Source organism: Mercenaria mercenaria, chromosome 15 (genome assembly GCF_021730395.1).
Source record: "Mercenaria mercenaria strain notata chromosome 15, MADL_Memer_1, whole genome shotgun sequence".
Taxonomy (NCBI): Eukaryota; Metazoa; Mollusca; class Bivalvia; order Venerida; family Veneridae; genus Mercenaria; species Mercenaria mercenaria.
In genome coordinates this window covers 74,509,659-74,526,284 of record NC_069375.1, presented here as the reverse complement: position 1 = coordinate 74,526,284, position 16,626 = coordinate 74,509,659, and the positions used below count along the sequence as shown (strand labels likewise).

The following is a 16,626-nucleotide window of genomic DNA, read 5'->3' as shown; positions in this document are numbered from 1 at the left end:
TTACACTGTTTTACCTCCCATAAGATTCTTGCATTTTCATTGGTTAAACGGTGGTCATGTGACGAACCCCTTATATTTCTGTGTCGGTCAGTAGATTTTCATGTCAATCTAGGCTATTAATAAGAGGTTGGTAAAACAAATCAGTTAAAGGGTTTGCAAGTGACCCTCAGTGGAAATATGTGGGGTTGGCTAACAACTCACAGCACCATTTATCATACTGAACCCACATAATTATATCCAAGGTGTGTTACAGGAAACATAAGCCTTGGGACTGAATCCGCAATCTATCGTCATCTACCTGCTGTCCTAACCAAAACGAAGTGGTCTGTAAGACAAAGGTACAGATTTTTCCCAGGAATCAACCTCATATTTCAAGTAATCTTCAGTACATAAACTGTGCAAAAAAAAAACTTCCATGTTCATTAACTGCACTTAAAATAAATATTTTTGAATCAGTGTCCACTCAAAAACAAAATATTTCCACCCTCACAAAATTTCCATTTTTTCCAAATGGCCCAGCTCTTGATGTAAGATTTTTTAAACTGATATAATAACGAAACTGAGGAGTGGGAGAGTGCAGTTATCTACATGCGTTTTAACACTCACCATAAACAAACAGGCCGGCATAGGTGTAAGTCTGTTTACTTGTACCATGGAAAGAATCTGTGGCATGTGACCTTCTCTAGCGCCAACATAAAACAATCTGAAGTATAATTTTCATGAGGATTTTAATTTCAATTTAAAAACAGATCACACAGTTGTTCAAATAGAGTGTGTCAACAACGACATGGTTAGAAAAGAACTATTTTCAACATTTGCATGATCTTATACGATCAGTACCTTAAAGGAAGGTAATCAAATACAGATTCAATTATAATTCCAACTATATGAACAAAATATTCAAATTTTTGACAAATAAATGATACAAGAGGGCCATGATGGCCCTATATCGCTCACCTGTTATCATTGCACTTGAGGACAAGAAGGTCCTCAGAAAAAATATCTAAGTCCAATAGACAGTAACAACAAAGGGAAGAAATTTAACCAAAAAGAAAAAAAAATTCTTACAAGGTATGATATGTCAAAATACACCTAAAAATTGGAGGTACCATCCATGTTGTACCACAGAAAAGTGGTCTCAGTTTTTCCTTACGGCCAATAATAAAAAAGTTACTAAATCAATCTGACTGAAGTACTTGATCTTCTAAACGAAGATCTGAGAACGACCCATTCACATACGTCTTCTGTATATTTTGGATTTCCAGCATTGCTATTTTTATTTTAACCAATGAGGCGACTTGTTAGAATGTCAAAGAGTAAGAAAAATGTGCAGTTATTCCAGGGCTCGTACTCAGGACCCTCGATTACTAAGCAAGTGGCCTACCGACTGAGCTAACCGGCTATCTGACATATTCCGACATAAGAATTGTAAATATCAAAAGATAAGGCTACAGGTAATTTGCTACATTTTGTAAGTTAAGCTCTGATTGGCTAGCTAAAGGGTCGTCAGAACGAGGCTATGAACAGGTCGTTCTCAGATCCTATGCGTAGCGTAATAGGAGATGTACTTTAGTCAGATTGGTTACTAAATATAAGCTATTTATAGTAACGTAAAAGGAAAGTAATTAAAAAAAAATTATTGTAAGTGAACAAAAGGAGGATCTGCCAAATAAATCTGTTAACATAAATGAAATTTCAGATCAGTATCTTCATTTGTTACGGAGATATACCCATTTTAATTTGAAATAAAGGGAGGTAATTTGACATAAAATCAGTCCATAGTTATCTACCCTGATTGGCTCAGTCCAACTGATGACAATAATGAAATTTCAAATAAGTCCTATAATAACTTACTGATATAAATCCATTTTGATTACAATCAGGGGAGGTAATCAGATATAAAATAACTCTGAACCTACGCTTGGATCTGATTTGTCATGGAATCCAAGAATTACTGTTGTTGGACAATCCAAGAATTATTGTTGTTGAAGTTATTTTGGAAGTTTGTATCAAATAAAACCATAAATGAAGTCTCTATATGGCTGCAAAAGCCAAAATAGCCAATTTTTGACCTTTAAGGGGCCATAACTCTGGAACCCATGATGAAATCTGGCCAGTTGAAGAAAGCAAACAAAATCTTGTGGTGATACAAGTTGTGTGCAACTTTGGTTAAAATCAAATCATAAACGAAGCTGCTATTGTGCAGACAAGGTCAAAATAGCTAATTTTGGCCCTTTCAGGGGCCATAACTCCGGAACCCATTAAGGGATATGGCCGGTTCAACTAAGGAATCAAGATCTTATGGTGACACAAGTTTTGTGCAAGTTTGATTAAATTCAAATCATAAATGAAGCTGCTATTGTGCAGACAAGGTCAAAATAGCTAATTCTGGCCCTTTCAGGGGGCCGTAACTCTGGAACCCATAATGGAATCTCGCCAGTTCAAGAAAGGAACCAAGATCTTATGGTGATACAAGTTGTGTGCCAGTTTGGTAAAAATCAAATCATAAATGAAGCTGCTATTGTGCAGACAAAGTCAAAATAGCTAATTCTGGCCCTTTCAGGGGCCATAACTCTGGAATCCATAATGGGATCTGGCCAGTTCAAGAAAGGAACCGAGATCTTATGGTGATACAACATGTGTGCAAGTTTGGTAAAAATCAAATCATAAATGAAGCTGCTATTGTGCAGACAAGGTCAAAATAGCTTATTCTGGCCTTTTCAGTGGCCATAACTCTGGAATCCAGAATGGGATCTGGCCAGTTCAAGAAAGGAACCGAGATCTTATGGTGATACAAGTTGTGTGCAAGTTTGGTTAAAATAAAATCATAAACGAAACCACTATCGTGCAGACACAAAATTGCTGATGCACGGACGGATGCACAGACGACGGACGAAGGGTGATCACAAAAGCTCACCTTGTCACTATGTGATAGGTGAGCTAAAAACAGTGACCAAAAGTAAGCTATAATAAAATATTAATGTTTTTTCATATTCGTAACAAGGAAAGTGGCAGCCACATTATAATTAAAGTCATTATGATCCTTTAATATACAGTGTCCAACAAGCACCGCGATTTTTTTTTTTGAATTACAAATTACATGTTTTACCCTATCTTACAACAGTTTGCTCTACCAGTGCTTACTGGCAGGCAGTGACAACTTCAAAACATGAATAAATTACATGAGCCTTGCCATGAGAAAACCAACATAGTGGGTTTGCGACCAGCATGGATCCAGATCCATGCTGTTCGCTTTTAAAGCCTATTGGAATTGGAAAAACTGTTAGTAAACAGCATGGATTCTTACTGGACTGCGCGGATGCGCAGGCTGGTCTGGATCTATGCTGGTTGCAAACCCAGTATGTTGGTTTTCTCATGGCACGGCTCGTGTCGTATCATGAAATAGAGTATTTGACCTGACTTGGAATCTATATCATGACTGGCAGTTTTTTCCTCTCTATTCTGAATTAGCCAGGTAGGTTTTATTTTTGTTAATTTAAATGGCATAACTTTTTGTGACTGCCCATAAATGAAACTGTTTTGTGGTGAAATTAATTCAGCATTTCAATCATAAGGTTAATGGGGATTACATTAAATTTTATGCATTAACCAACCACTGAATCTAAAAACAACTTTAAATAGTCTGCCATAAATATTAACCATTTTTCAATACATGTATGACTAGAAATGAGCTACTTGATCCTTCTTGAATAACAAAATTAATCAATGTCGTTGTAGTTGCTGTTCTTGTTGCTGGATACTCAACTTGATAAACCAAAGAGAATATCAGTCATTCCTCTGAAACCGGAGCAAACAAGTTCTCACCTTGATAAAGAGGATACCATTCACACCTCCGAACAAGGAAAGTGAGACAGGTACTCACCTTGATGAAGAGGATACCATTCACACCTCCGAACAAGGACAGTGAGACAGGTACTCACCTTGATGAAGAGGATACCATTCACACCTCCGAACAAGGACAGTGAGACAGGTACTCACCTTGATGAAGAGGATACCATTCACACCTCCGAACAAGGACAGTGAGACAGGTACTCACCTTGATAGAGAGGATACCATTGACACCTCCGAACAAGGAAAGTGAGACAGGTACTCACCTTGATGAAGAGGATACCATTCACACCTCCGAACAAGGAAAGTGAGACAGGTACTCACCTTGATGAAGAGGATACCATTCACACCTCCGAACAAGGACAGTGAGACAGGTACTCACCTTGATAGAGAGGATACCATTCACACCTCCGAACAAGGACAGTGAGACAGGTACTCACCTTGATAAAGAGGATACCATTCACACCTCCGAACAAGGACAGTGAGACAGGTACTCACCTTGATGAAGAGGATACCATTCACATGGAAAGTGAGACAGGTACTCACCTTGATAAAGAGGATACCATTCACATGGAAAGTGAGACAGGTACTCACCTTGATGAAGAGGATACCATTCACACCTCCGAACAAGGAAAGTGAGACAGGTACTCACCTTGATGAAGAGGATACCATTCACATGGAAAGTGAGACAGGTACTCACCTTGATAAAGAGGATACCATTGACACCTCCGAACAAGGACAGTGAGACAGGTACTCACCTTGATGAAGAGGATACCATTCACATGGAAAGTGAGACAGGTACTCACCTTGATAAAGAGGATACCATTCACACCTCTGAACAAGGAAAGTGAGACAGGTACTCACCTTGATGAAGAGGATACCATTCACACCTCCGAACAAGGACAGTGAGACAGGTACTCACCTTGATAAAGAGGATACCATTCACACCTCCGAACAAGGACAGTGAGACAGGTACTCACCTTGATGAAGAGGATACCATTCACATGGAAAGTGAGACAGGTACTCACCTTGATAAAGAGGATACCATTCACATGGAAAGTGAGACAGGTACTCACCTTGATGAAGAGGATACCATTCACACCTCCGAACAAGGAAAGTGAGACAGGTACTCACCTTGATGAAGAGGATACCATTCACATGGAAAGTGAGACAGGTACTCACCTTGATAAAGAGGATACCATTGACACCTCCGAACAAGGACAGTGAGACAGGTACTCACCTTGATGAAGAGGATACCATTCACATGGAAAGTGAGACAGGTACTCACCTTGATAAAGAGGATACCATTCACACCTCTGAACAAGGAAAGTGAGACAGGTACTCACCTTGATGAAGAGGATACCATTCACACCTCCGAACAAGGACAGTGAGACAGGTACTCACCTTGATAAAGAGGATACCATTCACACCTCCGAACAAGGAAAGTGAGACAGGTACTCACCTTGATGAAGAGGATACCATTCACATGGAAAGTGAGACAGGTACTCACCTTGATGAAGAGGATACCATTCACATGGAAAGTGAGACAGGTACTCACCTTGATGAAGAGGATACCATTCACATGGAAAGTGAGACAGGTACTCACCTTGATGAAGAGGATACCATTCACATGGAAAGTGAGACAGGTACTCACCTTGATAAAGAGGATACCATTCACATGGAAAGTGAGACAGGTACTCACCTTGATGAAGAGGATACCATTCACACCTCCGAACAAGGACAGTGAGACAGGTACTCACCTTGATGAAGAGGATACCATTCACACCTCCGAACAAGGACAGTGAGACAGGTACTCACCTTGATAAAGAGGATACCATTCACACCTCCGAACAAGGAAAGTGAGACAGGTACTCACCTTGATGAAGAGGATACCATTCACACCTCCGAACAAGGACAGTGAGACAGGTACTCACCTTGATAAAGAGGATACCATTCACATGGAAAGTGAGACAGGTACTCACCTTGATAAAGAGGATACCATTCACATGGAAAGTGAGACAGGTACTCACCTTGATAAAGAGGATACCATTCACATGGAAAGTGAGACAGTACTCACCTTGATAAAGAGGATACCATTCACACGGAAAGTGAGACAGGTACTCACCTTGATAAAGAGGATACCATTCACATGGAAAGTGAGACAGGTACTCACCTTGATAAAGAGGATACCATTCACATGGAAAGTGAGACAGGTACTCACCTTGATAAAGAGGATACCATTCACATGGAAAGTGAGACAGTACTCACCTTGATAAAGAGGATACCATTTACACCTCCAAACATGGAGATTGAGACAAGTACTTACCTGGTTGGAGACCACCAATCGTTTTCTCAAAGACTTACATTGTAACATTATGGCGTGTACGGCCTTCTATACATCAAAACATGTATATCTAATCACAGGGTTTTCAAGAACAATCTTAGTTCTACCAAAATATCGGACGAAAAACATATGAATAGTGATACTTTATTCAAGAAATTTTCGTGTGAATGAGATGACCCCCTGTTTACATCATTGGCATGGTGGGAGAAATTCATTTCATAAAACTTTTTTTCAATATACATATTAAAATGTAGCAAATTTTGTCAAAATGTATAATAAAATACTGTAAATACAGTGAAAAAATATCAATTTTGAAAAAAATAATCACTTCCTGGGTTTGTTTACATGACTGACTAATCATAATGCACAGATGTTACCTTATTCCCAGGTATACACATACGTCATTCCCAGTAAGTTCCCTGTACTTTTTTGAATTGGTGGTTTCTGACCACCTTGATTAAGAAGATACCATTCACACCTCTGAACATGGAGAGTGAGACAAGTACTCACCTTGATGAGGAGGATACCATTTGCACCTCAAAACATGGAGAGTGAGACAAGTACTAACCTTGATGAAGTGAACAGGATACCATTTACACCTCCGAATGTGGAGAGTGAGACAAAGATTGGCATTATCACCCACATAAAACTGTACAAACGCTGTGCAAACATCTACAAACAAAACATACCATTTTTAATATGAAATAAGGCAAAGCCTCAAAGCGAGCTCAAAGAAATCGGATTTAGCTAAAAATATTATGCATCATTTATTTGTCACAAAGAAACTATTCACTAGTCACAAGACTTCAGGAGAACCTATTCACTTGAAAAAGTCTACATTTAGTGTCACCATACCTGTAACAGTGAATATCATACGTTGCAAAATTTATGGGAAGCCGGTGTCACGGTGACGTCATTACCGCGTTCCCGTTTCTTTCTGCTTATTAATGACATTTTTTCCATTTTCTGGCCGATGCTTGATCTTTTAAATGAAAACAATATTTTTTTTCAAACAACTGGAAATCATTCTTTCATTATTGTTGAGTGATGAATATTTTTTAGCAATTGAATGAAGTTCTGTATTCACTCCGGAAAGAAGTACTTCCTGTGAGCACCTATCCGCTAGGGTGCGCTTTTTAAAAACTTCCGACGAAACTTTTCAAATCCATCACCAAGTGTGCAAGTATACTTGTGTTACCGTAAAGCTCGATTCTCGAGCAGGCCCTTTGGGCCTGCTCTTCGACTCGCTATTAAGAAACACACATTCTGTAACCTAAATGAATGAATTATAAAGGATCTTTGACTACTGTAAAATCATTTAACTTCGTGGGCATGAAATTTCGTGGTTTTGTTCAAATGGCAATTTTGTGGGGATATGAATTGTGGATTTCAACTTCCGAACATAAAACGAAATTTACTTGCTAGCTGGAATTAAATTTCGTGGATTGACTCAACCACAAAATCCACAAAAATTAGTCCCCCACGAATATTTATGATTTCACAGTATTGTAGTTAGCAGGGAGTGATAATATTCCGATGTACCCCAAGGCATGTTGCTTATGTGAATGCATTAAGCACAAATTAAGCTGAATATAATTCCACAACACAAGTAACATGTCAATGTAGATGAGAAAATATCCACACAGTGTCACTAAAAATACATAAAATACAATTATATTAAGGAAAACTACACAGAAGTTTTTTACTTGGTACGCAAAGATAAACAAGAAGGACATGAGAACTTTATATACATACTCAAAAGCAAAAACATAAACTCTTTTTCTCAATCAAGGGCTTTCGTTAACTCTGATGTAATTCCAGCAAGCTTGACCAGTAACATACTTGTACATATAAAATCCGTGTTGAGTTCTGTGACAACTGCTCCAGAAGTGAGTCTCTAATGGATTGACAATGTGAAATTTGGCAAATCTGATAAATTCAAGGGCTATAACTCTGTCGTTATCGAAGCTATCTTGTCAATTCCTGAACTTATCCATGATCTTCCCACAACATGCATTCTTACAGTTTCGTGGAGACTAATTTAAAGAGATTCTTATGTGACAACAATGCGAAATCCAGTAATTTCAGAGAAGGCACCCAATTTATTTATTTTGTTGTGTTTAACGTCGCACCGACAATTATAGGTCATATGGCGACTTTCCAGCTTTGATGGTGAAGGAAGACCCCAGGTGCCCCTACGTACATTATTTCATCACGAGCGGGCACCTGGATAGAACCACTGACCTTCCGTAAGCCAGCTGGATGGCTTCCTCACATGAAGAATTCAACACCATGAGTGAGGCTCGAACCCACATCGATGAGGGGCAACTGTTTTGAAGTCAACGACCTTAACCACTCGGCCACTGAGGCCCCAGAAGGCACCCAAGGGGAATATAATTAATTGGTACTAAGGAAAAATATGGTTTGTAGCTAATTCCCTAAGAATTAGTAAATTAGTCCAAATGCCAAAGCGACCTAGTTCCCAGTTATGTTGTAACACAAATATTATACAAAAGTTGTAAGATACCTACCACAGCCACAGCCGCCCCACTGAGAACCTCTGTTCTGCTTACAGTGGTAAAGTAGGCTACATTTGAAAACGTGTAGACAATAGTCACCAAACTGATGGATATCCATATGGCTTTCGGACAGTTTCTGAAAAACAGAAAGTAAAATTTTTTCTAAAACATCATCATGGTAACTCTTTATATCTCAATGCATTTGCTGCTAAGTATCGATACAACAGTTGCCCCAACTGACAATGATGATGATGATGATGATGCTGCTGCTGAAACTGATAATCATTATGATGATACAGATGATAGGGCTGATGATAATGATGAGGATGAAGATTATGAAACTGCTCCCGTTGATAATGATGACGGGGATTATTTTCTTGCTGTTGCTGATGATGATGAGTGGTGATGAAGAAGATGATGATGATGATGATGGTGTTGTTGTTGATGATGATAATTATGATGATCATGATAATAGTCATGATCATACTAATTATGAAATTTTAACATTAATTGAAAAGGTTCATCAGTAGGATCACAGGTACAAGTCTGGTACGAGTGAACCAGTCTAGTGTCATATCACAAAAGACTTGTTTAGCAAGTCAGTCATTCTAAATGTAACATGTATCTAAAAGTAGTTCTTGTACAGCAGTGAATAATTATACGCCTCACTTGTTAATTCCAGTCCAAACTCCATTAAATAAAACAGTAATTAGGTTGGCACAATACCATTATACTGCTGTATACTTCGTTACTGTCAGCAATATGAAATGCTTGACCCAATTTTTCAGCGTCTAGATCTGTCAAAGTAACCTTTTAGTACTTTCCTTCAGCCACTATATCAAACAAAATGACGATCTAGACATATTTTTACCTTTTAAATTCATTTCATAACTTAAATGTGCAGAAACTGTTGTTGGGAAAATATACTAATTCATCAACATATGGTTAAAATTTATGACCATTGCATGACTTAAAAGTTAGACATGTTTTGCATACTACTTAGAACAAACACATGATAATGTCGTCTCAAATTAACAAAATTTGACTGACAACATGACTATGCTGTTTTAACACTGGTGTCTGAGCCACTGCCAAGTTAGTAGAAATGGGGTCCAAAGTGGGGCCAACCAGCCGAACCTTCTCGTATTTTCCTAGATTTTTTTCCTAAAAATTATAAATCCCAATATTATTCATGCCACTTTCATCTGAGGGTTATATAATATTATACCACACTCATTCGCATGAATAATAATGCATCTTGCAGTACAAGAATAGATTTTATACTACAGAATTTTTCAGAGGTTTGATAGGAATGTAGCTGTGACCACTGGCATCCCTAAACCAAATACCGTCTAAGCTCATCAATTTTTTATTTTGTTGGGTTTAACGTCTCACCGACACAATCATATGTCATATAGCAAATTTCCAGCTTGGACGGTTGAGGAAGACCCCAGGTGCCCCTCCATGCATTATTTCATCACGGGCGGGCACCTGGGTAGAACCACCGACAATCCCTAAGCAAGCTGGATGGCTTCCTCACATGAAGAATTCAACGTCCCGAGTGAGGCTCAAACCCACATCGATGAGGGGCAAGTGATTTGAAGTCAGCGACCTTTAAACCACTCAATCACGGAGGCCCACTAAGCTCATCAAAGCAAAAGTATACTTTTACCAAAACTAATTTTAAAGGGGCGTAAACTTTAACAAAATTAACACTAGTTTTATGTAAATTGCCCAGTAAGTTCATCTCATGAAGCCAAAGATACATGTGAAGTTTTGAAAGTATTTGGTCTGAAAGTTTTTAAAAAAGCCTGATTTAATGCAACCTTTACACAATTTAAGCTAGATATAATTATGTAATTTGTCTTGTGAGGTCATCTCACAATGGCAAAGACATGATTGTGCCAAGTTTGAAAGTATTTGGCTTACTAGTTTTAAAGAACCCTACTAACATTAAAACAAGAAGCTGCGTTCAATAAACGCTTGATGCCCTCCGGTGGCATCCCTGTCAATACAAAGCAACCTAAGTCCAAATCGAGGTCAAGTTCAAGGCCAAGGTCAAACTGAGGTCAGGTGATGTCTGAAGATGAGGAATGGTCACAGGTTACATCTGCATTAGTATCAAGTCACTCTAGTTAGGGGTACTGATGCTAGACGAAACGGTCCCATTTGGTTAACCTCGTACGGACGGACCGACGAACGAATGGACAGGACAATCACTATATGCCTCCCGCATCAGTAGATGCCGGGGGCATAAAAATACTCAACATGAAGGCATCATCAAAAGAATGACAACAGTATCTCACATGTGAGAAAAATTTCAAATAGCAGAGCTAAAATTTAAATTGACCTTTTAATTCAAACACAGACAGTTGCAATCTTAAATTCACTTGTCATTGCAAAGCTACTGTATCTACAGTAACCAAGTACTCTACGTATCAACTGCCCCAATTTATCAAGGTACTTTTTAGAGAACCAGTCAAGTGGTTTCCACTGATAAGGCTTTATTCAAGGTCACACAGAATCAAGGCCAAACAGAAGCATATCAGGACACTGAAATATGAACTAAGTTACTGAACAGCACAATGAATTTAAAATTTCAAAAGTTCAAATTTTGGTCACAGATGAACCGTCTTTATTACCATTATCACTCATGCTACAAACCACTGCCTTTATTACAATCACTGCTGCAATTTAGAGGGCATGCCGAAGTATTGAATATCACTTATCTACTGAATCTAATCCATAGATAACAATAATTCATGCATAATCTTTTTTTTACAATTTTTATCCGATTAAATTTTGGCTGTGTTTTGATCACCTATAAATATTATCTTGGACAGAAATGATATAATGTTTTTGACACGTAAGGAACCAGAGAATTGACATAAAGAAAGATGAACAACATAGAAGAACGTGTCGCTACTAAGTGACAAATGCCAGCAAGTGCTCTTTGCCTTCACCTTTGAGGAAAAGACCTGACTCCCCTGGCTTAGCACTTGTACAAAGTTTCATTTCACTGAAATCCATCAAGTTAGTTGTTTGTCCCTTGAACTGTATAGCTGAGATAAGAAATGCTTTTTGATCGACAGAGGAATTAAGAAACTAACAAAAGAACTTAAAGCAGAGACAGTGCAATCATGTATTAACTCCTTTTCGGTGAATAAAAACTGAAGTACTTGAGAACATTCTTTCTGACTAGCATACACCTGTTGATAGTCAAAGTACTGTGTATTTGGCATTAAAGATATTTTTTCAAATACCATTTTTCAAATGTCATGGCATTTCATCTTGAAAGATCAAGAATCCACTACTAAAAAGTGCTTCTTTTTGGCTGCAATCTCTTTCAATTATGCAAATATACAATTTCACATAACTTTTATTAACCGAAAAGCAAAAAGCTAGAAAAGTGTGCACTGGTTTAAAAGGCCTGCATAAGCATAATATGAATAATTTATTATATGCCTTGGTATATACTGAACACAGCACAGAGCAGTTACTTGCAGAAATATAACCCCCTTCAAAAACTTTGGTGTTCATGAACAACTTTATATGTATGCCTCATGTGTAAAGCTATATGATTGAAGTCTTGACCAGTCCCACACCAAACCATCTCTTCAAGATAAGCACACAAATTGACAATCACACAAACAAAAGTTAATCAACATTGCCTTTTCTCCAAGTTTTAGGTGGTACAAAACAGTTCTCTAATTGTAGTTTAATATATTTAATAGAGTTTCATAGCAATCAAGTAATTTGCTATAATTAAAATTAATTTATAACTGGAATACCAATGGCTACCTATCATTTCAAATTTTTAAAGACTCAGTATTAAAGATAGATTCTGAACTAATTAAATGTAGTCGAAAAACATTTTCATTTACATCTTTATCTCTCTTTACCTCTCATGTAACAAAAAAAACACAATTATGCAATCCCTAAACAGACAGACAGAGATATTGGTAGACTTGTGTCAAAAACAATAAAATAAAATAATCATTAAGATAAGATAATGCAATTTTGAAATTAATTGGTTAATTGCAGCATTATACCATGAATACCAACAATATATTAAGATCATCTGATTTACATAAAGTTTAATTACTGATAGGCTTTAATGCTTTCCCTTTAAACTACGCATTTGAATTTTATCCAATTTGCATGTATCGCCAGTACTGCCTCTCAGCAATTTCTCTGTTATTATGTATTCTATGTACTTTCAAAAGTACTTTTCTTCATTAATGGAGCTCGTACACACGGCTTTCCATATCAGCCAGGAATGTTAAAATGGAATACAAAGAATACTGACAAACTGAAATTGACCATTTTCATAAATGGTCTATGAACCTTAAGACCAAGTCAGATCTCTGACATCAAACTAATTTATCAAAGCTAATGCCTGTCTTAAGGTATCACCATCCCCTCTGATGTCTCAAAGCCGCTTGATCTTGTATTAAATCAAGATGTACACCAAAATCTCACTAACTGACACAGTGTCCTACAACAATGGTATTTACGGCTTAAAAGTTCTTAAAGGGTAAGCCGACATCCTGTGACTTAATATCTAATATGTTAAGTATGCAAACAGAAAACTCGTTATATAATATTTAATATGTTTACTGTTTACTTAAGGAGGGATTAACTGAAGTGACCACTGTAATAATTTGAAAATCTATCAGAACTTTCAGGCTTTGATATTTTGTGACCTATCTAGACTTTGTCTCTGTAATGTAGCATTAAAACTACCTCGGGAGGTGGTTTTAATACCATATTAAAAAGTAATACTGCATTATTTTACAAGTGTGAACGCAAATGTGAGTTAGAACTGGTTTTACAATCCCAAATCCACAGATCTTACCTTTTGGCAAAAGAATATCATCTGTTTCTCTTTGGTATCAAACAATTGATGCTATGGCTGGCAAAAGTAATTGGAGTGTTGATGAAAAACACAAACATTAAATTGCGATATGGAGTCAAGCTGATGCTCAAAATGGACTATAGATGGAATGAACAGAAATTCTTAGATGAACAGAGAAGTTTAAACATTGATGACTCCTTCTTGTTTCTGTTAGCCTCCTTCTTTGTTACCTTTTTTTGCTTACTGCAAAATATTTGTTAACTTCCAACATTGCATGTATATATTTAAACCACATTTCTTTGCCTAGTATGGACACAAACTAGATTATATTTTGATGGGTTTTAAATGTCAAATACCAATTAAAGCCAATTAGTGCCTGATAAAAACAAGAGCTGTCCGTAAGACAGCCAAGCTCGACTATTCGAAATATTGTCCCAGAAGCAGGAAAATTTTACCCAAAATGTTAAATATCAAAAGAGTTTTAAGTTCAAAAGGGGGTATAATTTGACCAAAAATGCATATCAGAGTTATGGGCCTGGTGCTATCAACAAGTTTTATAACCCTAGAGACACAAGTGAAGTTTCAATTCAATATCTGCATTAGTTTTGGAGATAGTAACTTGCATGTAAAACCTTAACCAGAATTGTCTAAGTCCAAAGGGGGGCATAATTTGCTCAAAATACATGTCAGAGTTATGGGACTTGACCCAGTGAGGTTGGTTATTGACCTAGAAAAAGAAAAAATAAGTTTCAAATCTATATGCCTTTTAGTAATAGCTGTATGTACTTGCACGCAAAACTTTAACCAGAATTTTATAAGTCCAAATGGGGCATAATTTTCCCAAAATACATGTCAGAGTTATGGGACTTGACCCAGTGAGGTTGGTAACTGACCTAGAAAAAGAAAAAATAAGTTTCAAATCTATATGCCTTTTAGTAATAGCTGTATGTACTTGCATGCAAAACTTTAACCAGAATTTTGTAAGTCCAAAAGGGGGCATAATTTGGCCAAAATGAAGGTCAGAGTTATGGGACTTGCTGCTATCAACAAGTTTTATAACCCCGAAGACACATGTGAAGTTTCAATTCAAAATCTGCATTAGTTTTGGAGATAGTAACTTGCATGTAAAACCTTAACCAGAATTTTATAAGTCCAAAAGGGGGCATAATTTACCCAAAATACATGTCAGAATTATGGGACATGACCCAGTGAGGTTGGTTACTGACTTTGAAAAAGAAAAAATAAGTTTCAAATCTATATGCCTTTTAGTAATAGCTGTATGTACTTGCATGCAAAACTTTAACCAGAATTTTATAAGTCCAAAAGGGGGCATAATTTGGCCAAAATCAAGGTCAGAGTTATGGGACTTGCTGCTATCAACTAGTTTTATTTCCCCAAAGACACTTGTGAAGTTTCAATTCAATATCTGCATTAGTTTTGGAGATAGTAACTTGCATGTAAAACTTTAACCAGAATTTTCTAAGTCCAAAAGGGGGCATAATTTGCTCAAAATACATGTCAGAGTTATGGAACTTGACCCAGTGAGGTTGGCAATTGACCTAGAAAAAGAATAAATAAGTTTCAAAGTTATATGCCTTTAAATGATAGCTGTATGTACTTGCATGCAAAAACTTAACCAAGGTGTGACGCCGACGCCGACGCCAGGGTGAGTAGAATAGCTAGACTATTCTTCGAATAGTCGAGCTAATAAAACCAATCTGCTAGTGTGAACATGGTATAAATAGTCTTACAGTAATATACTTGGCTGAAGCAGCTCAAAGCGGACATGCCTTCAAAAATTTATCACAATAAAGGAATCACTTAATAATGGTCGTATCTTAAGAGTATGATATTACCTAACAGCTAGATTCATTCTATTTTCACATCAATTTTCACTGTGTAACTATCACAGTAGACAGCATTTCCACATATTCTGCAGAACTGCAAAGGGGCGTTTTTAAATACAGTAAAACACCCGCCACACGGGGTCACAAGGGGATGAGTAAAATGCTAGAGTTAACCTGGGTTCTGAGTACTCAAATCACACAAAAATACAACTGCTGGGGATCACATGACTTAACTTGAAAAAGCCTGGATGATCAAACCATCAAAACTAAACTGAGTGAAATTTTACTGTATAAAAGTCACCTAAAACCAAGTAACCAAGGTAACTAGTTCACATACATGTAAAATAATGACAAAAAATACAGATATTATACATGAATTTTCAGGTATACCTAATCCTTAACTACAATTCTGCACATGTAACTACTCGTAACATTAAGTCAAGGATCTTCAGAAAGATTACAATTTAATAACAAGAGGGCCATGATGGCCCTATATCGCTCACCTGTTATCATTGCACTTGAGGACAAGAAGGTCCTAAGAAAAAATATCTAAGTCGAAAGGACAGGAACAACAAAGGAAAGAAATTTAACCAAAAAAGAAAAAAAATTCTTACAAGGTATAGATATGTCAAAATGCACCTAAAAATTGGAGGTACCATCCATGTTGTACCACAGAAAAGTGGTTTCAGTTTTTCCCTATGGCCAATAATAAAAAAGTTACTAAAAATAAGCTATTTATAGTAACGTAAAAGGGAAGTAACTAAAAAAAAAAATATTGTAAATTGAAGGATCTGCCAAATAAATCTGTTGACATAAATGAAATTTCAGATCAGTATCTTCATTAGTTATGGAGATATACCCATTTTACCATTTTATTTTTAAACAAGAGCCATGTTAGACATGGCCAATCCCCCCGCCGGGCATATAATAATTGAAGGCTAAAGTTCCTGGCAAGTTAGTGTCTGAAAGTATTCATTTTGGGAGAAGCTTTGAAAAACCATTTAGTTGTGGTCCACATCAGGGGTTTTAAAGATGTGGAAGAAAAAATTATTCAGTGGTGAGGTGGTTTACTGCCAGAATGTCACAATATATGCCCGTCACAGCAAATTTCTTTACTCTAGCAGCTGTATTTGCAAATGGAATTTTAATTTTGTGGTTGTTTAGTAATCATTGTAAGTCTTTTGTTTTTCTAAGTCCACAAAAAAACTC

At 37.0% G+C, this 16,626-nt stretch overlaps 1 protein-coding gene across 1 annotated transcript in view; it reads right to left on the bottom strand.

Annotated features, from left to right (window-relative positions):
- Positions 1-522: 522 nt before the first annotated feature.
- LOC123557176 (large neutral amino acids transporter small subunit 2-like) overlaps positions 523-16,626 on the bottom strand; it is a 30,577-nt gene continuing 14,473 nt past the window's right edge. Inside the window, exons 4-6 of the mRNA XM_053525698.1 lie at positions 8,725-8,848; positions 6,762-6,865; positions 523-703 (exon numbers count right to left, since the gene is read on the bottom strand). Of these exons, the coding sequence (XP_053381673.1) occupies positions 538-703; positions 6,762-6,865; positions 8,725-8,848 (394 nt within the window). The 3' untranslated portion in view covers positions 523-537. The remainder of the gene's footprint in view (positions 704-6,761; positions 6,866-8,724; positions 8,849-16,626) is intronic.